We start from the raw sequence: 22207 nt of genomic DNA on the forward strand, positions 1-22207 counted from the left end.
CATTACTAAAAATAGCACTCTTTGAACCCGATGAAATGTACATTCTAGAACATTGATCTAATACATGAAGAAAATACATTTATAGATTCATTCGATAGAGAGATGAAAGCAATGGCGGATTCAACACAATCAATTACCGCTGTTATGAAAGTGCTATTTGAGTAATTGTTACTGCACCCGTTAGCTGAGTGATAAAAAGCATATTTGAGTGCTAAGTACGAGGGTAATAAGTGTAGTTACTGTGTTGCACTAGGAACAAGGACAACGCTAAGTAAATGTCATGGTAATTTGGCCTGAGTCGCAATATCATATATTGTTTTCCTCTTACATATGAGTTTATAGTCTTTTGACTTGAGTTTAAATTCAGATAACATACTTATAGGACAAATGGCCGAACATTCTAGACTGCAAATAAGTGAATGTTTATAGCATACCCTAAGTCGAAAACTCAGTGCATTAAAACGACAAAAATTAACATTTTCATTTCTCCCTTCAAATATTAAGACTGTTTCAATAACGCGTTGAAAACACCATTAAAATATATATCCAATAACAGTTTCAAAAGTATTGAAATAATTCCCCGCTTTCGATTAATTTCGGATAGGCAACGCAGTTTATGGAAATTATGCAGTTAGTACTTATTGGTTTTATAATCATACCAAAAAATGACAAGCAATTAATGAACACATCAAGAACTGCCGAAGTTTGCATCTTACCCCAGCATAAAAACACTGGATGTGGTAATGTCTCCAAATAAACGTTTTAACAACCACTCTGATTCTTGCTTCAAAGTGGGAAAAGGTTTTCTAAATGTAGATTCATTGGCGAATCTAGTAATTATTAGGTTATTGTCATTAAAGATAGCAGACCCTTTCTTGAAATATAATAACTATGTCTTAGAGAATAAGAACTGAATGTAGAAAACATTAAAACGACTAAGTTGCATTTTTCATCGTTAAAATAATTAATTAAGCCCGAAAAGTCTACATAAGGCTCTACTTTGCTAAACAGGTTTAGAACACTAATTGTTTTCAAACTTTCTTATGGCTTCTTTTAATTCTGAATAATTTAACCACAGATTACCTAGTTAGACCGATTTAAATTCTAACTAATGTTGTTCAGTTGTATTTTATTTTGCATTAGTAGATCATCTCATCTTTCGAAGAGTGTAACACCTCCAAATTATTTCAACAAGCACACATACTCCCTTACCAACATTAACTTTGTTTACAACCGACGGTTTGAACAGTGAAGACGTTTAACAGGTCAGTTGGTAAAATTCTTTATAATGATTATATGTTTTAACTTTTAAATATAACAGCTTTACATATTTAACATAAAACGATACACACTATAATGAGTAGCTTTGTGCATCTGTGTCTGTGTTTTGCTATTGTAACCATTTGAGGTACAACGAATAAAGGCAAAATGAAACAGTTTATATAGAAGGTGTTGTCACAACTGACGAAATCGCAATACAATATTTATCATATGGAAGTATATACTTCGAACTATAACATATCAGTCACCGAGTGTACGTGCATGGCAATTGCAGATATAACATTTTTGGCTGATCCCTTGCCAACAAATAATTTTTTATAGTCCGGCAGCCAAACTAGTTATGTAAGCTTTACCTTGCACAGCAGTGAACTGAACATGTTTTTGGATATTTTGGTAGCGTAGACCCACTTATTCCTTATTTCGATTGATTACCTTTGGTGAAATCCAAGCATCTAACATGGCCGACAATGAATTCAAATGTCAGGTAATGTAAAATATAAACTAAGTAGCTAACACCAGCTATGATCTTGTTTATTGGCATACACAGATCAAATGAAAAAACAAACTTCGGAATTTACAATCTGAATTATTTTTTCACGCCTTAACACATAATATGATAGCGTTGGGGTTATGGTTAGGAGAACCCATATTGGGTTTCGTGAAAGAACGCATTGACAAAACACAAGCAACAAAAGTCAATCAAGATATGATTCTGCTAAAGCACTGTATTTTATCATTACACTATCTCTCCCTCAAAAAGTGTAAGTAAGTTTTCGTCTTCCTGTCATATATGCATAATCAGTTCGAAGGAGATTAAGAGGAGATACATTGCATAAGTTTTCATCATATTAACCATTTTACCTCCCATATATTTATTAGTTGTACTGCCTTATAGATATATTTCCATATCGTATTCCAACTGATAACACAACTTGTCTTTGCTTGAAATCAAATAAACTCCAGTGTTCACTTAGCGCATATGGTTATTGGTACTGATGTATTAATATGGTTGTAAATAAACTGTTATCTTGTGACGTTATGTATTTCGTTGAGTGTCGGGTGACTTAATTTGGTCATGTTATTATTTTTTCTGCTGTGCAGTTCTCGTTAGTTTCCATTTAATTTTGTTCTCACCTAAAGCTCCATCCGCAAATTCGCTTCAGCGTCAAAGTTTAAGATACATATATATGTGAGCTTGACATCATAAACATATCAATAAATGATGGTAAACAAATAAAATATATATAAACCTAGGTCCGTATGGTAAACTAACACAGTTAAAGTCGCCAATACTACATTGATGTCAGGACACAGAATTATCAAAATACTACATTTTCAAGGTACAATATGAGAGTGCTCATCCTTAAAATATCAATTAAGCTCAACTGTCTTGTCCAAGCATTAGACAAGCAGCTTTGAGTTGAATTCGTTCTAAATTGCAGTGTTCAAAATAACAAAATATGTTTTTTTTTTATTACTATGGTTTAAGAATCGTGTTTTATTATCTGTAAAAGGATATTGTTTTACATAAACCATTGCAGATAAACGTTTGTATTATTTCGACCCATACAAGCTATTACAACAAGAAGTAAACACTCAGTCACCAAATATATAACATTGCTGAACTCATCTTGTGAAAACAAAGTCACTGTGATAGAAATCCTTAGTATTTTGCTTTTTTAAATAAATGATTGCCTTCGTTTTGAGAATTATAAGGAATACGTTTTGGGGTTTTCCCAACGTGCTCGATATTTTCCCACCCGTCTTAATTGAGTGCCAAAAATGATATGAGCACATGTTGCTATGTCGATAGCAGGCGTATCAAAGAAACCATGTCTTGAAAAGCTATTAAGAGCGAATCACCTTTGGAAAGGTTAAGAACATTCATCATTTAAATGCTAAGTTTCTCAACAAATATACAATACTTATAACATTTTACTTAAAATATTGAGCAGAATAAACAGGTTGTTCAGATGCAGATTAAAAATATTTTATGTTAAGGCAGACAGTTTCCACACGTTGCGTCTCGTTCTTGGTCACATTATATTCCTCGAAATTACTCCCAAAAATATTTAGTTATCATAAATGAGAACATAAGAACATACACTGTTAAATTTGCAAATATTCAAAATACCTCACATACCACATGCAATTCTGGGTCTTTGTTGATATATACCTATATTTTTACATATTTAAATACCCATAAATCATATACTATGTCTCAACCAGATGCTAAAATAACACAAAAGTTGCAAACTCATGAACGTATATTATTGTCAATACGTGTTAATCTTATTATTCCCGTAAGTTCTTTGATAACGCCAAACGCAAGACAGTGTTTAACAGTGTGGAGTCCTACATTGAGCTACGCGTATCGGCAGAGAAAGAAGGTATGTTTCTTTGGATAACATGGACAGGTATTTTCAGGAACAACTTGTGGTGCTAACGACCTGATGGGGTTTTTCACTTATTTTGACTTCTGCTATGCTTCCGTATGATGTTGCTGTTCCACATGTAGAGATTAAGAATGTGAGCATGTGAACACAAACTTTCCATTTTATAATGTCTATGTTTTTTTTATATTTTAAAACGGCTTCATATATTTACAGCCTTCGTTTAATCTGTATATGCTTTTATGCGACTGAACCTTCATTGATAGTTAATTATGGCTATTTGAATCTCAAAAATGTTATACCGCTTTTCAGTGTTAAAAATGCATGTGTTTTCAATAATCATTTCTAGTGTTTTTGCAAAGGTATTATTTACTTTGGATTTTTGCTTCGCTTAGGGTCTCTAGCAATAGTTATATTCATATAATGCACGGATGAATGAAGCAATGCGAGGGTGAATGGAATGACTGTATGTCTATACAAATATTATTGACCTGTTTTGAGGTACCCACAGTCATAGATATTGACGATGAATTTGTTTTGATATAACAGTATAACTATCAGCAAGAAATAGTCCACCAGGAAATATAGGTTATACAAAGAATATAGTTTATGCAATCTGAGACACTATCAATCACAAAACATAACGATTTCGAAGGAACTAAATGAAAACAACAAAATTAATGATGCAAATAATGGTTTCCTTTATAACAGATATTAACTTAAATCTTAATGACAGCATATCGTTATTCTGTTTGATATGCATGCATTGTATAGAAGTCACATTAATACAGTGTATGAAATATTTATTATATAATCAATTAAAAACCGAAAACTACAGGGACAAGCCAAGTCACTAAACATTCAAATATACACTCTGTTTAAAGGTACAATGGAAAGTGGAAGGGAACGCACTGAATGAAAGGCAAAAGCGTACAAACTAAAAAAACACAGCCCAAAGAAGAATAAAAATTGGTTTAACGATAAATGTCGGATTTATTTATCAATTTATTCGACCCTTCAAATCTTTTGATTTTACCTTGATTTACATTCAACACTGACTACTAATGACTAATATGCATTATGTATTGTTTGGCGTATGAATTATCCATCTAATTTCACTGCTGTTATTTTCACTACACAGTTAAAATCAGTTATGATATTTTAACTGCTGTTGTAGATTTTGGTTTCCATATTCTTTGATTAAACTAATGTAGCGAAAACTCTTCCGGGTTGGTCATTGATGAAATGACATTAAAATGAGATAATGGCGTTATCAATATCAACGTTTTTACGATGATAGTTTAAAGGAAAGAGAAAAAAATGTTGAAGTCTCCTTGATTTATGTGCGCTATTGTTATAAAAAAAACGCATTAAAGAGCAAATAAACATTTTCATGATTTCAGCAAGCATTTAAAAGGAAGATAACCGTTTTTGTTTGCTTTTTCAATATTCTATGCTGACCTAATGTTTGCGCAGCGTATAATGAACATGATTTATGTGCAAACAATATTGCGTTTAGGTGTATATAAAATGGTAGACATTTGTTGTTTGTCAAAATATTCTCGAAAGATTTGTTGAATATTCTTGGAATTTTTCAATATTGACATAGAACACGTAAATATAAGCCTTTGAATCCAATGGCATTGTGTAAAAAATTACCAATGACTCAAGTATCTGTTTATGCAATGTTGGCAAACATACCGTGCTGTAGATGGGTGCAGAAAATGATAAAAGCGTTGTAAGTCATCCACATGCTACTATTCAACGGTACTACTGCTTTCCGATCTGATAAGAGTAAGTGCATACTCGAAAAAAATTAAGGCACAAGGCTCAATAGTCTCTAAACACGAAACTCACAGCGAACAAAACAACACTAACATGGCACATACACAACGCCACAGGCATACAACACATACACTGAAATATATACCAAATGTATTCGAATTCAAAATTCATCTGCTATAGATTACAATGTTATGTTTCAGCATATTCAACGGTATGTGGATGTGTTTGTGGAGAACTACAGGAGATATTGTGATGGGCAACCGCTGGTTTACGAGGTGGACTTTGAGAAGGGCTACTGACCAATTTAAAGCAGTGAAATCGAAGTGTCCTATAAACTTGAGTATTGTTTATACTGCCTTGTGGCACTGTATGTCTCTTGTTTATGGCCTGTTGGGCCTTGGACCAAGCGCTTTTAAACAGAAGTTCTGTTCGCAGTTTTCAATATTTTATTAAATATTAAGCACAAACAGTCTTTAGCTTACATTGATTTCAATTCATGCAAATCTCATCTTCATTTCTTTTTTTAATTGCTTACGACAGGCACATTTATATATTTTTAATCAAAGTGAAACCAGGTTATTAGAATGATGTATGCCGTTGTTAGGGGGTGCCAGCATGAGGGCTGCATCAAACTAACCTATGGTATCAAATATTTTTAATTTGGTTAGAAATATGGTGACCAAACTTGGTATACATGAAGAGTTTATAGAGACCTTTCATGAAATTGCGTTAAGGGCCCCTTAAAATAGTTTACTTAAATCAGTGTGTGGTGTGGTAATACTTCAGCAATTATCCTCAATGTACTCATAACTGGTTTGACACCCTATATAAATACCATTGCCGGCACATTTCAATAGAATAATTAATGTGGCATTTGTTGTATAACATGTTTGTACCAACCTTTGTATTTTCACATTAAGTCTTGGATAAACGGAGCTGTAAATCTGAATGTTGTCTCAACTTTTTCAGATGTTAATGTGATTTTAAGAAATCATTGTCATATTTAAATCGAGCGATATATTATTGTTTTTTCCTGCCTATAGATAAATATTGTTGTGAACTATTTGCACTAAACGTAATGTATGGTATATTTATATTTGTTCTGATATAACAATTGGTGAAGGAAAACTACGAAAAACGTTAATTATCTATACACACGCTACTTATAAAACGTTGGTTTTGATGATATGGCACGTACCAGTTACAAAACCATTACCCTTGCGGTAAGCACTTGTGTATGTTTTTGTGTAATCGGAATGTGGTTGCAGTAACTGTTACATTAATAGCGATTTTATAGTCGAAGCTATAGCACTGATTGCGTTAAAGGTACCATTACTTTCAATTTACAATCTGTAAATCGAATTTTCTAGTATGTCTTCGTGTATTGAATCACGGTTATAGAATGTAATTCGTTTTCAACACGGTTCAAAGCATGTAGATATTTGCTGCGCAGCAGTATCTCTCAAGAGAATAAAAATGCATGATTTTGCTCATATTCATTTATATCAAACTTAATATGGTTGATTTATTAGACAAACTTATGCTACAATTGTCACACGCCATGTCTTTTGTTAGTATACATATTGTTGTGACGATGAGCTTTTTATGCTTAAGTCGAATACAATTTCTGTTCTGTTCTTTTCTGTTCAAGCCGTCGTATGCACTGAGCATGAATCGTGTCAAGGTGATTACAAAACTTAGTTACAAAAAGGTAGAATTTGAATTCGATATATAAAGTATAATTGTTCATTACAGTAGAGGATCGTAATATATTTCGACGGTTCAGCACCAACATTTATATTTCATGTGTGGCGTAGCGAATATCGTCTTTGTGCGTTCACGACGCGAAATAAAAATGACAGTAAGACATCAGTAAGACATACTATCAAATTTCTGAGGTTTATCACTCTTTTTTAACGGTCAGATATAGCTTATTTACATGTTTTACTGCAAAAAACGATATTGTCGAACGTTTTCGGGAAACTGACATTTAAACACAATGGTTCTGAGACTTCAATCGTTTATAACATAAAACTAAAGTACTTAACATTGATATGACTGAGTTGCACTTTTTATTGTTCTATTAATCGATTAGTTCATTTGATTGATGTAATCTTGAATTGTCTACATTTGGTTGACAACTACTTTGGAAAACAGGCCTAAGAGCAATAATATTGTTCGAACTCACTGATGATTACTTTCAATTTTGAAGAAGCTTTTATATCTAACCATAGCGTACCTAGTTCGACCGATTTATTATATAATTAGTGTAGTTTGTTGATTTATTTTATCTCTCCAATTTACATCATTGAATTGACTCATTTTATCATAAAAAAAACTCTTCTTAATGTATGACGTTTGAAGAGGTTTTCTAAAATTAATGGCATCATATTTTAGAGATAATATCAGAAGCGTATACCAGTTCCAATTTTCTACAAGTAGTTTGTTCAAACGACTTTTCTTTATGCCAATTACAACGCCTTTGTACTTTTATTCCTGTATTGAACAATTAAAGATATTGACCGACGCTTACAAATGATCCTCATATTCCCAGTAAAAGACACGTAATAACCTGCATCGTATTACAATACAATACAATTACAATATTGGATTGCTCCTCTTGAAGTTATTTAATACACACATTACAACTTTAAATCATTACTCTTTAATTTTTTTGTTAATTGCTATAAATAAAAATTAATTTGAAGTATGAAATTAGTATACAGGTAATACCTAAAAGGATAATTTAACGTCAAAAGTGAAATTCTTCATGTCCATCTCTTTATATCATATTTTGGAGAAAATACAAAATATAAAGAATTGGACCAAATATATAAACAAGTACTTAGTATATCACGCAAAACCATAAAACTATAATGTATTGTATTTACTTCACAATACTGTGAAAAATCTTCTAATGTTGTTATGCAATGTTCTTTGTCGTATTCAAATATACGTCGTTATTTGTAAAAAAACACATCACATTGAGAAGTCACATCGAGAAACACGTTTTTATTGAACATTTCGTATTGACGTTCGAAGTAGTGTGAAGCTTTGATGAGACAAAGCGCATTAAGTAAAGTGATAAAATAGGCCCCTTTTTATTTTCAATGATCTCAATAAAACTATACAGTAGTTGGCATCGCGTTCACTTCTGTATTGTTAATGGCACTAACTATAGGTTTCATATATATCAGGCTGATAAACCTTTGCCAAGTCTTAAAACAGTTTAGAAAACTTCAAAAAGGTAATCTTACGTCATTAATTTTAATAAATTTGTTACTTTGTCGACAGTTGAAATCATAAATATATAAAAGGTAACAGTTCAAGGGAAAACACTAAAATTAACAATAAAAAGTACCTAATGAAACCAAAAACGTAAATAATTAAAAAGAATCAATTAATTAGAAATATTGCTGTATGAAAACCACATTGAACAGCTTGCCAAGATAAACGAATGTGATTAATTCTGCTAGATGTATACTTGATGAGCATCATTAAATAACCTTCGATATTTTTAATCATTAATCAGAATACTGCCGCTGAGCAAAATGCGTCAACATAATGTTTCAGAAAATACCAAACTTCATTAAATATCGTTTTACATGTGACATTGCGATTTGCGATTGATCCTAGACTGCTTGGAAGGTATTTATAACCTGCTTTGTACTGGAATACAAATCGGTTTGATGAAAATCTTAATAAAACACAAAAAAAACAAACATACAACAACAAAACAACACTATTGTGAGGGAATCTTTAAGGAAGTGTTACCACTGACGATATTTAAAAGCAATCTTGAAATTAGTTACCGGAATATTAATAATGTTCTCAAGGCTGACTTTTTATCTAAAAGGGACGAGATTTGAATTAACCAAAGTAATATGTTTTTTTCGTTGAATGAAATCCTCCTCGTGGTTGTTAAAGTACTTCAAAGATGTGCTTCTTTCAATGCAAAGGTTATTTTAAGAAAACCGGTGTTAAGATGTAGGTATTTATAGAACCTATAAACGTTACATCAATGATTCAAGTAACCGAATAATGCTGTTGATGAAAATATACATCCGTTGCTACTTCACATTTGACTTGAAGTCTTGAAATATCAAAGATGCATGCACCAAAGCAGTCATGCCCCTGCTGTGTTTCGAAATTACAGTCAAATATTGTTATAAAGGCGACTTTGTTTCAAAGAGATATATTTGCAGATGATCATAAGAAAATGCTTTGTTTCAAAAGAAACCATTTGCACTTGAGATGCGCACCGAAAATGTTATATAAACAGCATAATCAAAACCAACTATTTTCCATAATGATATTTTTATATGGTTGTAAGTAAACTGTTATCCTATGTGTCTTTTGTCCAGTGTCGCGTGACATAATTAGGCTATAAAAACGATCATGTTGTTATTTTTTCTGCTGTACATTTCTCTTTAATTTTCATTTTTGTTTTGATCCATCCCAAAGCTCGATCCTCAAATTCGCTTCTCCATCAAAATTAAAGATACATACTAAATTGGGCTTGACAATATTTAACATATCAATAATTGATGTTTAACAAATGAACCATATATTAACATTGGTACGTATGATAAACTAACACAGTAAAGGTTGGCAGTACCTTATTGTTGTCAGGAGACAATGTTATCAAATTACAAAAGTGTCAAGATATAGTAATAGAGTGCTTATATGCTTAAGACATATTAGCTAACCTGTCTTATCCAAGCATTTAACAAGGAACTTTGAGTTCTAAATTTCCGTGTTTAAAATGACAAATAAACAATATGTTATTATCATTGCAATGGTTAAGAATCTTGTTTTATTGTCTGCTGAAAATCATGTTTTACATCAACAATTATAGATGAACGTATGTGATATCTAGACATAGACAAGACATTAGAACAAGAAATAAACATGTTGTCATAAGAACGCATGATGCGAAACAACGTCACTGATTAGAGACTCTTTATAATGATCGTAATATTAAGTCTTCTTTTAATAAATGAATTTCTTTCGTTCTTAAAATTATGAGGAATACGTTTTGAGTTTTTCCCTAGTGTGCTCGATATATACCCCTCCCGTCTTAATTGTATGCCAGAAATGATATAGGCACATGTTGCTATGTCGGTAGCAGGCGTATCAAAGAAACAATGTCTTGAAAAGCTATTAAAAGCGAATTTACTTTAAAAAGGTTAAGAACAAATATCATTTCAATGTTAATCGATTTAGGTTGGGTTTTTTACTTTTCTTACTGAAAATCCAGTATTTGTAACGTTTTACTCAAAGTACTAAGCAGGCTTAGCAGGCTGTGAAAACCAATTTTACACTGCAAATAACGTATAATTTATGTCCAAGAAGACAGTTTACACACAATGCATATCGTCTTTGATTCCTTGTAACTGTAGAAATGTGTGGGGTGTTATGAGAGATCGCATCATAACTTTAAATAACGACCAATCAGCATAATATACTGATAAATTACTGTCATGATAATCACAACTATTTCAAACCATGATATAGGTCATGTTTCAGTCCACTCAGATCAAACATTTGATCCAAATAAAATTGTAGCTTCCAAACACAACTTGTTCGGGTAAGTTAAATAGTGAATTTTTGTGTGCACTACGTCACGCAAAGTATGTGTACATTGTATACGTTTTTAATTACACGTCGTACGATAGGTCGAACAGAATGATATATGCGAGTATCAGCCTATAACTACACATTTTAAACGAATTTTGAATAATACTGTAAAGTCCACCTACACTTTGTGTTTCGCAACTTTTATAACTACACTCAAATCATAATTTATTTACAGTGCTACTAAATATACTAGACGAAAGTGAAACCCAACTACAAGTACCATCTTTCCTCTGTCTTATTTGGATTTTATTTCTGTAATGGCTCCAATATTTCTTTTTTGTTTTGTACGAGTATTTTATAGTCTACTTTAGACGTTATTCCACAGCAAAACTTAATATTGATACATCGTAAATAAAACTTCTTATTAAAAGCTCAACTACTCATCGTGTTCAAACTCGTACGTTCGCTATTGATATAGGATTGTTTATGATATGTGATAAACCAAGAAATTGTTCGAGCATTGTTAAAATTTGCACTAGTAACCAAGCTCATTTGTTTTCTCAAAAACACAATTATTACCTAAGGCCAACGTTACATTATAACTGATCTATTACTATAACTAATAATGAGAACATATTGGCATTAACTGTTAATTTTGAAATTATTAAAAAACTTCACATTGCCCGTGCATTTTTATGTCATTAGTCAATAAATAATATATGCATTTTAAAATAATTAACGTATTAAAGAAATCATTAACATTTACTCACCCAGTTGCGAGAATGATAAGCACAAAAACCGAACAAACTGTATACTCCATTATAGCTACACAAAGCGATTACGATTGTTGTGTCGTTTGCAATCGTAGAAGTCAGCCGATGTCTGTGACTGCAAATTTAAGTTTAATGAACTGTTGTAACAAGTCTTTGGGAGAAGTCGAATACAATTCGTGCTTCTTTATAACATTACAAAATCTAACACAAAAGTCTCAAACTCATTAACGTTTATTATTGAAATACGTGTTAATCTAATAATTCCCGTTCGTAGGTTCTTTGATACGATAAACGCGAGATAGTGTTAAACAGTGGGAAGTCCTATACAGAACAAGCGTTGCTGTGAAAGCAAGTTACTTGGAATCGCCTGGACAGGTATTTTCAAGAACAACTTGTGGTGCTTACTTGCTGATGGAGCTTATTTAACACATGTTTTGACTTCGGCTATGTTGCCTTACATCGAATACGTGAACTTTGTATGATGTTGTTGGTCCACATCTAACTGGAGTTATCATACCCAGATATAGATATTATACATTTGATTATTATTTCTTTAAACAAATTTACTTTTCTATAATGATTTTGAAAGTATAATCTTATTAAATTTAAAACGGCTTGCTGAATCTACAGAAGTTGTCTTGTTTATGCCTTTCTCATTGTTTTCATTCGACTGAATCTTCATTGATATTTAAATAATAAATGATTCGCTAGCTTTAGTTATATCAATAGAATGCGGGGAAGAATCAGGGAAAGCGAGGATAAATGTAATCACTGTATGTCTGCACAATTATGAAATATATATTTGTTATCAAACACATTTGAAACACTAAAACAATGCAGACTGCAGTCTACATGTCATACTACTGTATGAGATATTTACCTTCTCGTTACGCGATACATTCGCAAGTGTCTCAACAATTAATAAACGTGACTGGCGCTGGTGTGAAGTGTTCAGATACGACTGACGTGTTTTGCAAGACCGACTGTCATAGAAACTGAAGGTGAACTTTTGTTCCATATGACTGTATTACTATCAACAGCTCACAAGCAAATCTAGGTTATACAAGGAATGTAGTTTATGCGAACTGACTAACTAATAACCGCAAAATATTGACCAAAACCAAAACGACCAATATTAGCAATAAAATATCAATGCAAATGAAAATTTCCATCACAATATATATTAACTTACATCTAAAGGACATCAAAGCTTTATTCTGTTATATATGCATTTATCGTAAAGACCTCACATAACACAGTGTATGTTTGTTTCTTTTCTAAAAGCAAGTTTTCAACGAAAACTACAGGATCAGGCCCAGTCATTAACCTTCAAATGAAAGGTTAAATAACTCATCCCTCCATATTTCTTTTCTCTTTTAAAGGGAGTATCTGATGTTTGAGGTGTAGAACATAGCAACTTTGAATCGAAATTTGGAGGAAGTTATGATCGCATGACACGCAAGTGGCAGTTTCCTTCTAGAGTGAAAACTAGAGAACTATGTTTATTTTTTTGACAATTATATAATGATACATTATACTAAATGAACCTAATCAGACTAAGGTCGTGTTTTGTACCTTAGCGTAATGCAGTACTTTTACATGACATATTATATTTAATTAGTAACTGGTGAGATTATACACAGTTTTTTTGAGGAAGTTGTGCAATTATCCTCAATGCAATAGAACATTTTGACTCAATATAAAACACACATTGCCTGGAAATGTCAATAGTATTATGAATTACCAAAACATTTGTTTTGTAACATGATTGTACATAATTTGTGTTTTCACACGAAACAGAACAATTTGAATTACTCCCAGGTTATCACAGTGCATGATTTGAATTACATGCGGATTTTGTAAAGATGTAGAACATACTTTGAGGTATATTTATAACATGCATTCGTGTATTTTATAGAGAGTTTTCAGTGAAACAAAAGATTACATTTCACTGTTAAAAATTGTACTAATAATTTGATGTTTCACTGTTTGGTAAATTAAGCACGCTCTCGCTTACAAATTAAAGGTCAGTGCGCGCATGGTTAGGACACGGTTTAAAAAGACATCATGTACGAAATAACGTTACGTTGAGATGTATATTAACGCGCTTGGCATTTTCTGGTGTTATTATAAATGCAATTATTACAAATAGTATACATAGCAAAAACTGTATTGCCTATTCGATGGCAATATATTTCAAAATCGATAAATAATTTCGACGATTGTGAAACGATCCTTAGAACCATAGTCGAACGGAACAATATTTATCGGTTTGTGTTTTATACATTATTAAAACAGTGATAATATACAAGCGCAGAAATATAAATGTTCTTTTTTTTTCGTTTGAATGTACATAGTTTTCGATTTTGGGTATGCTATAAAATACTCATTTGATAGTGGAAAGTTTTGGCCATCTGAAATCTGGATTAAAACATAAGTCAAAAACTATAAATACTAATATATTACGTGGAAACATATTTATGATATATTGCTATCGGGCAAATTACAATGACAGTTACTTATACGCACGCTACTTATTCAACGTTTTTTGAGTTCCTGGTACAACACAGTAACTGTACTCATTGGCCTCGCACTAAGCACTCGCGTATACTTTTAATCTCTCGGATAGTTCAGTAACAACTACTCGAATTACTAATACCAGAAAATACCAAGCCATTTATGAACATTTCAAGATTTCGTGCAATCTGCACGTTTCCCAAAGCACAGAACCCCTGGTTGCAATTATGTCTATACATAAATGTTTAAACAATCAAACTTATAATTGCTTCAAAGTGAGCACATATTTTCTTAATCTAGATTCATTATGTGAATATATTGGGTATAAGTTTATTGCCATAAGTGGACGTTTTACTTGACGGAGACTATAACTATGTATTAGAGAATAGAACTGAATGTACAAACTTTAAGTATTATAACTACAGAGTTGCACTTTTCAATTAATCAAATGCATCTAATCTTGAATTGTTTACTTACGGCTAACATACACTTGAATAAACAAGTTAAGCACATTTATATTGTTCCAACTGATTTATGGCTATTTTCAATTCTGAAGAATATTATATATTTAACCACAGACTACATGTTTTCGCCCGATTTATTGTATAATTATTTTTGTCTTGTGGTAATTGTGTTATTTCTATATTAAGTGCAAACCACTTTAAAAGTTCTTTATGCCACGTGTGTGTTCTTTTATTCTGATATCGATCAATCGACGATATTGACCCAACATACCTATAAATCTCACTTTCCACGTAACAAACACTTAACAAGAAGCATATTATAAGCACTCTTCAAAATACGGTTCTTCGGAATGACTGTTCCTCTTGAAGTAATTCGAATGGAAGGGCACACACAGTTAAAACAAAAGTTATTCGATTTAACATGGTTTATCGGTACCTAAATAATAAATCTAAAATTTAAAATATATCAACCTAGAAATCACATTCTATTATCCTGCAAAAGTATATTTTGAAATGTCCACCGCTCAATACTATATCCGTTAAACACAAAAGTGAAAGAATCGGACTCAAACATATGAGCGTAGTCTAAAGGAATATTACATATAACAAGAACAAGGTGGTGTTAGTAGTTTATACTCCGGGTCCCGGCGTGAGCACATTGAAGGGTCCCAGAGTGACAGTTCAACCACCGCACACCTATCCTGGGCGGTGAAACAGTACTAGGTGCCTTCACTTCTACAAGGAACTGACAACTTCTGTACATGACAGGGGCAGTGATACAGTGCCAATGGTCGTATAAAGGATTTCATAATCAATCACAACAGCAGTGACCTGGTCCGCCCGGGAATCGAACCCGGGTTGGACTGTTAATCGGACAACAAGAACAATGGAATTTAATACTCATTTATACTGAGGTTATATTATTGATAAGTCAGTTTTGAATACAAAGTATATGCGACGTAATTGATCTAATTTAATGTTCCATGAACATTTGTTGAAATGGACACCGATTACACCAAAGCCCTGTCAACGACCATAAATGACATTTACCCATATAACCTTTAAATACATAAATAAACTAAATGTAAGTTTCTTCACTTTCAGATACCAAACGTTTAGAATGAGAGAAGGAAAACTTCACAGTAAACTGTTTTTGTAATTATGACGGAATTATAGACGATTATGAATATTAACCATAAAACGAAAACGAAATACAGCGAGAAACGGTCGCTTTCTTTTACATATGCATTTACTTAATTGATGGTGTAACGCTTTGATGACAAAACACATGATAAGTCTGAATCATATACACATTAAAGACAAGAATTGATTGTTTGTATCAATCTGAATAAAACTGAATAAATGAATTTTGCCACTTTTTTAAGATACATTTACTTCAGTGCAGTTCTTAAGTACAGTATTATGTTTGAACTATATATCATAGTTTTCCTAAACAAACACTCGATAAACACATGGAAAGCCATGTTGTGAAAACAGCAAAAACATATGTACTTAATGCCACATTTATAAACAATATACGGCATTAAATCCCGAATTATAACCTTAACATCATATGATGATTTCCGTAAGCTATTTAATAACCCACTAGTTGCACATTCAGCAAAGTAGATGGTGAGTGCAGCTGATATGTAAGAGAAGAAACAGCCGCTATTTTACAGGAAAATCTTAGTGAAACATGTGAGCTGATGTTATATAGTAATGATTGCTTGCGGCTAAATTGTATCATATATTCATAGTAGAATTTAAATGTAAGATACATATCAGATACACAATTACTTGATATTAACACATTTCAAAGGAACATAAATTATGTGGACATAATCAACAATTGATTTTTATAGAAAAGCTTCATACTATTTGGAGCGCCACCATTGTTGCATTTATACAAATGAAACCAAATTGACATTGCCAATTCTAACTATGTTTCTTATACATGTTCGGTTTTAAAACAATCTCTTTAAAATCAGATCACTACAATTTTAAGCCAGGTTAGTACATAACGTATTGAGATGAAATGAAAATTAAATGCTTATACTGAGATTTGTTTCACCATGGACTTCAAGTAGAACGATGTTTTTTATCATTATTATGGGAATAAAGACACAGAGGCCACATGACATAATTATGTTACCAAACTAGTGAAATCACTTGTGTAAAGTCCTTGGCACTAACTTTACTATTTAGTTTGTCATAGTACAAAAGGTTAAATTTATTATATATTTTAATGCCATATTTATAAACATTAATGGCATCAAATCCCGATTACATGACGAGGGAACATGTGATTATATCCGTATGTTTTTATCTAACTCGCATTCAGTGCAAAGTTCATCTAACATAGGGGGACTAAATTGGAAAGATATGAGCACTTTTGTACAGGTACACCAAGGTGAAACGTTCAAGAAAAATGATGTAATAAACACTATTTTAGACTAATTAAACCTGTAGACAGTAGATTTAAGACTGCTGCTATGCATCAGAAACACATATCCTATATATAGTGTTATTGTTCTGATTACAGAATGGCAAATGTGACGTCGTACATTATGAAGAGCCGATTTTCAGAGGGTACATTATCATTCCTTCACCAATTCATGTTGGTTGTCCGGTTAGCGCAGTGGTAAGCACGCTCGCTACTCACCTAAGCGACCCGGTTTTGATTCCCGTCCTGGGCGAATGTGAGTTTGATTTGTGTTCTCCAAGCTGGACAATTAGGTTTCTTCCGGGTACTCCGATTTTCCTCACAACAGAAGACCACACTTTAGCGTAGAATCGTGCCAGCGAGAGTAATTAATATAATGTTGTAATAACTTGTTTCACAATCGTTGTAAAATAAATACGTTTAAACGAAACTGTTAAGAAAATACAATAAGTAGCCTTCGCTGACAAATTAGCAACGCAAGAGATGAAATTTGAAAGACATGCTACATTATACGAAAATATCAGTCTCGATCTGTGTATTTACAACTATATCAGATATAAAAACACCTACGCTGTCAACGCTAACTACCACCAGCTAAAGTGTTGATATATTTTGAGACTCCTTCGACAGGAAAAGCCTGAAATTGACTTCAAATGAACAACAAGATTACAGTCGACGAGTGGCATTCGTAAAGCAATTATGTATCTTGTAAATGATATCAGTTGTTCACACTAAACATAAAACAATTATATTTCCTTAATCAGAATGGCACATCCGATTATCCATAACGACCAGGAAATGAATGACTATACTGTAATTAGATAATCAAATACGTGCCCTTAAGTTGGATATGTTTTCAAGACAATTGAAAACATCAAGTGCCCTGTTTGTATCGTAAAAAATCCATTACATGCTGTTTCAAAAGCTTTACAGATTAGATTCTTATTCTTCAAAGTTATCTCATGAACACACTCCTTTATATTTACGTATTTATAGCACATATAAACGTCAAAACAATGCTTTAATTTATGAGATAATCCTTTTGATGAAACACCTCTTGTGCTGCTACTTTAAGTTTAGCCTGAAAACATTAAATATCAAAGCGACAAAAAACCCATACATGCAAACCTCTTACATATTTCGTTTGTTATTGAACTTTCACTTGAATAGTGGTTTTAAAGTATTTTTTTATTTAAATGAGATATATTTAGAGAAAAACGTTCTAACATTCCTAGGTCTTAAAAAAAATCATTTTCGTGTCAGAACTGATTCCTGATAACAAAACTATGATTCTTAGTAACTTTTTGTTTTAATCAAACATGACATGCTTGACTGTGACTGATCTGATATCTGATATCTCTGGTATTTGAATGAAAGCTGAGTGGCTAACACCAGCTATGATCTCGTTAATTGGCACACACAAATAACAAAGGTACACGCCGTTTTCTAATTTCTTACCAAGACGATTGTAATGTAGTACGTGCATCGTAGGTGCTGTTGATGTATGCCTTGACCAAACACAAGAAAACAAAGCTATACTCGAGACAAAACAATGGTTAAACTATCATTCACACCCTTTAGTTATCATAATTCACCGAAACATTGTGCATAATTCATTAAAGTATTCCTTTACACTTACTGTTACGCATTTATAAACAGCCCAAAGGAGTGATAGAAAACGGATATATTTTATATATATATCAGGTGTACTGCCTCATTGTTATGTTTTTATATTGTACTCCCTACGATAATGTTGAACGATTATAAGTTGCTGCATTTCATACATACTAACTTCTTTTATTTGCTTACACTAAGCTTCAAAGACTCCATAGCTAACAATAGCATTTAATTGTTTTTCGAATAGGCACAATAATCAAATTATGTATTTGCTGATTCATGTCTAGCGATCAAGTTTGATGTCCTGTCTGCCCCTACCGTTTCAATGCGGTAAACCAAACACTAATTGGTAACGATATTTTAATCTGTATGTAATATATGTGTGCAGTCTGATGACGCTGTATACCTCTGGATCAGTACACCAATCAATGTTTTTTCAAAGGAGGAGGTTTGGAATTAATAGGGGACTACCGTCAGGCGGGCGTCTGGTATGACTTGTGAGACAGCAATGCAGGAAGGAAATATGGAAATATTCTTAGTCGGATTCCATTTCCTAGCATGTTGATGCTTTGAATACTTCACACACTAGTAATGTAGACACATTGCATTTGGATTGACATACTTGAACCGATCAGAACTATTTGTCAATACAATGAATTAAGGTTTGGAATCATGTGAATAAGGAATGTCTGGTGACTTCAAAGTGTTTTGTATCATTTATAGACGTAATGCGTAGTACAGAATATGTAAACTTTAAAACTGGAACAAACATCAGAAACAAGCCATTTTGGCATTGGAAAAATTATATATAGGTTAATTATAATCTGATTTTAGATGAAATGAAAATAAATCTCAAGCTGTCATAATTCTGCTATTTCGAGCATTTATGTTAAATATATGTCAATAAATCACCACATTATACGGTATCAATATTGAACTTTATTACCAGCGGCGAGATGAAATGACAATTTTGAATGGATCGGATAATTTCAGTGTTTTTTTAGCTATTTTGATTGAGACACACTATAACAATTGAAAAGAGAACTAACTTGTTCAAATACCAAATGGAATAGTAACAAAGATGACATGATTCTCAGTTTCTCAAGATACGAAGTTGTCAAGATTTTTTTTATTTTGCTAATCTTAAAAGACATACTAGCTCATCTATCCATTCTTATTATTCATCATAAATCGTTGCGTCTCATATGTTGTACCACGTAGTTATCTATCCATTCTTATTATTCATCATTAATCGTTGCGTCTCATATGTTGTACCACGTAGTTTTGGAGTACCTTAGCAATAAGCAGTGTGCTTTTTTTGCTCTAACCATTCAAGCGCTTAACATACGTGTTTTAAATCTTCAACCGGAGATGAACGTTTGTGTTATTTTGACCGAGTAACGTTCGTGTTATTTTGATCAAGATACATTTATAGAAACATATTCATCAGAGAAATAACATTGTCAATCGCGTCTTTAAACAAAGTCACTTATTTTTATTGAATTCCTAAGGATTTGTTTTTATTAATAAATTGATTACTTTCGTTATATAATTTATTATGAATACATTTTTGCATGTTTAGGAAATGCTCGAAATTAACAACTCCCTTCCTAATTGTGTGTTAAAAAGACATCAACACATTTTGCTATGTCGATCGCAGACGTTGCTTTATGATTGTTTCTTCTTTGAAAAGGGCGAATCAATGTCGACAAAATAGTTTCCAATTTATCTTATTAATGACAATTGATGCATTTTACGTTTTGCATCAGCTATCCAAGAATAATAAAGGTTTTTGTTTGTTGTTGTAACTTTTTGCAAGACATTATGAGCGTTAATTCGTGAAGAAATAACATAGCATACAATCAACCGCTTTGATCACGACAATAGAAAGAACAAACAATCATAAAACAACAGTCTTTTTTGCAATATCGACTTTTTTATAATATTTACAAGCACTCACAAAACTGTACTATGTTCAAACATAGGCCAAGTTTCATAGGTTCTCGTAAACTCATTGGAAGCCCGATCAATACGCTCCCCTTTGAACTCGATACCTTTGCATCTCGTTTTGGGTACACTGGTAGTTGTAGTATACAGCATATTTACCATAAAATACATTTACTGAAAATATAAGAAGGCAGGCTATGCATGTTGTAACAATTCATAAATGCAAATTAAACGTACGTTATGTTTAGCCGGGACAGTTTAACTCTTCTCATCTCGCTCTGGTAACCTTTTTTCCTGTTCCTTGTGTAAGATGCTAATTATGAGAAATTTAATCATGACTATAAATAGCGACCAATCATCATAATGTACATAGATATTATGGTCATGATTATCACTACTACTTCACTAGGTATGCCAAAAACTACAGAAACAAGCTCAGTAGCCAAAAGTTTAAACATAAACCCCATTTTATGGAAAAGGGTAAACGCCAAAGACATAGAACAAAAAAACAAAAATATCACAAACAAGAAACATGTAACAACAGCACAACACTCCACAAACAACTCAGTGCATACATACTATATAAAAAATAGGTATGTTTATCAGGGTGCGGGTTTAAACCAGTTCTCGTGCACAAACCTCACTCTTATCCCAACAATCCCGAATAAAATAAAAACCTCAAAGGTAAATCTTATCAAAGTATGCATTAACTTGAGAAAACTTAATAATAAAGCATATAATAATTATAAACTAATAGGTAAACCCAAAGTACTTCAATGATAAGCGATCCCAACTCTATCTGCAGACGGAGGAATACAACTCAGAGTACCTTACGTAAAAAAAACCCACACTTTTATTCTGGTCATATTTCAGTCCACTAAGATCGTCACGGTAGGTGCATTGCATTGAGAGAAGAGAGAGGCAGCGAAACACTACTTGGACCGTACGTTTACGAGTGGACTTATTAGAGCCTTGCGTCACGAAGTACATAGTGTATATGTTTTGAATGACACATACGTAGCACAAAAAGAATGTTTGCGAGTATCAGGGAGCCTATAAGTACAAATTAAAAGAAAATGGACGCAAACTAGTTTTTAGTGAACTGTATTATTACAGTTAAACGTACAAAATACACGTACACGCCGGGTTTTGCAACCGGTTTTTGCAACTATTTATTTACAACACTACCATTGCTCTTGGCGCATTTTAAAGTACACATATTATATAACACTTGCTGCACTTCTGTCTACGATATGTTTTAAATACGGTCTCGTTCAGAACCATATCATCTTCTGACTTCACTGACCGGCTTTGCGCTATACCTAGATAGAGTTCACTGTTTCCCTCGTTTTTTTTTGACTTCCACAGTTAATAAATAATTGGTATTGTACTTGGTACATATAATCA

General features: G+C 32.5%; 1 protein-coding gene across 2 annotated transcripts in view; it reads right to left on the reverse strand.

Moving 5' to 3' along the window:
* The window catches only part of LOC128205171 (acetylcholine receptor subunit beta-like), a 69726-nt gene that overhangs the window by 37647 nt on the left and 9872 nt on the right, over positions 1-22207 (reverse strand). Inside the window, exon 1 of one of the 2 annotated variants that reach the window (XM_052906632.1) lies at positions 11810-12133. The exons of the other annotated variant lie outside the window; for it this stretch is intronic. Within the exon in view, the coding sequence (XP_052762592.1) occupies positions 11810-11859 (50 nt within the window). The 5' untranslated portion in view covers positions 11860-12133. Of the gene's footprint in view, positions 1-11809; positions 12134-22207 lie in introns of those variants that run through there. 2 annotated transcript variants of the gene reach the window in all.

Source organism: Mya arenaria, chromosome 10 (genome assembly GCF_026914265.1).
Source record: "Mya arenaria isolate MELC-2E11 chromosome 10, ASM2691426v1".
Classification (NCBI taxonomy): domain Eukaryota; kingdom Metazoa; phylum Mollusca; class Bivalvia; order Myida; family Myidae; genus Mya; species Mya arenaria.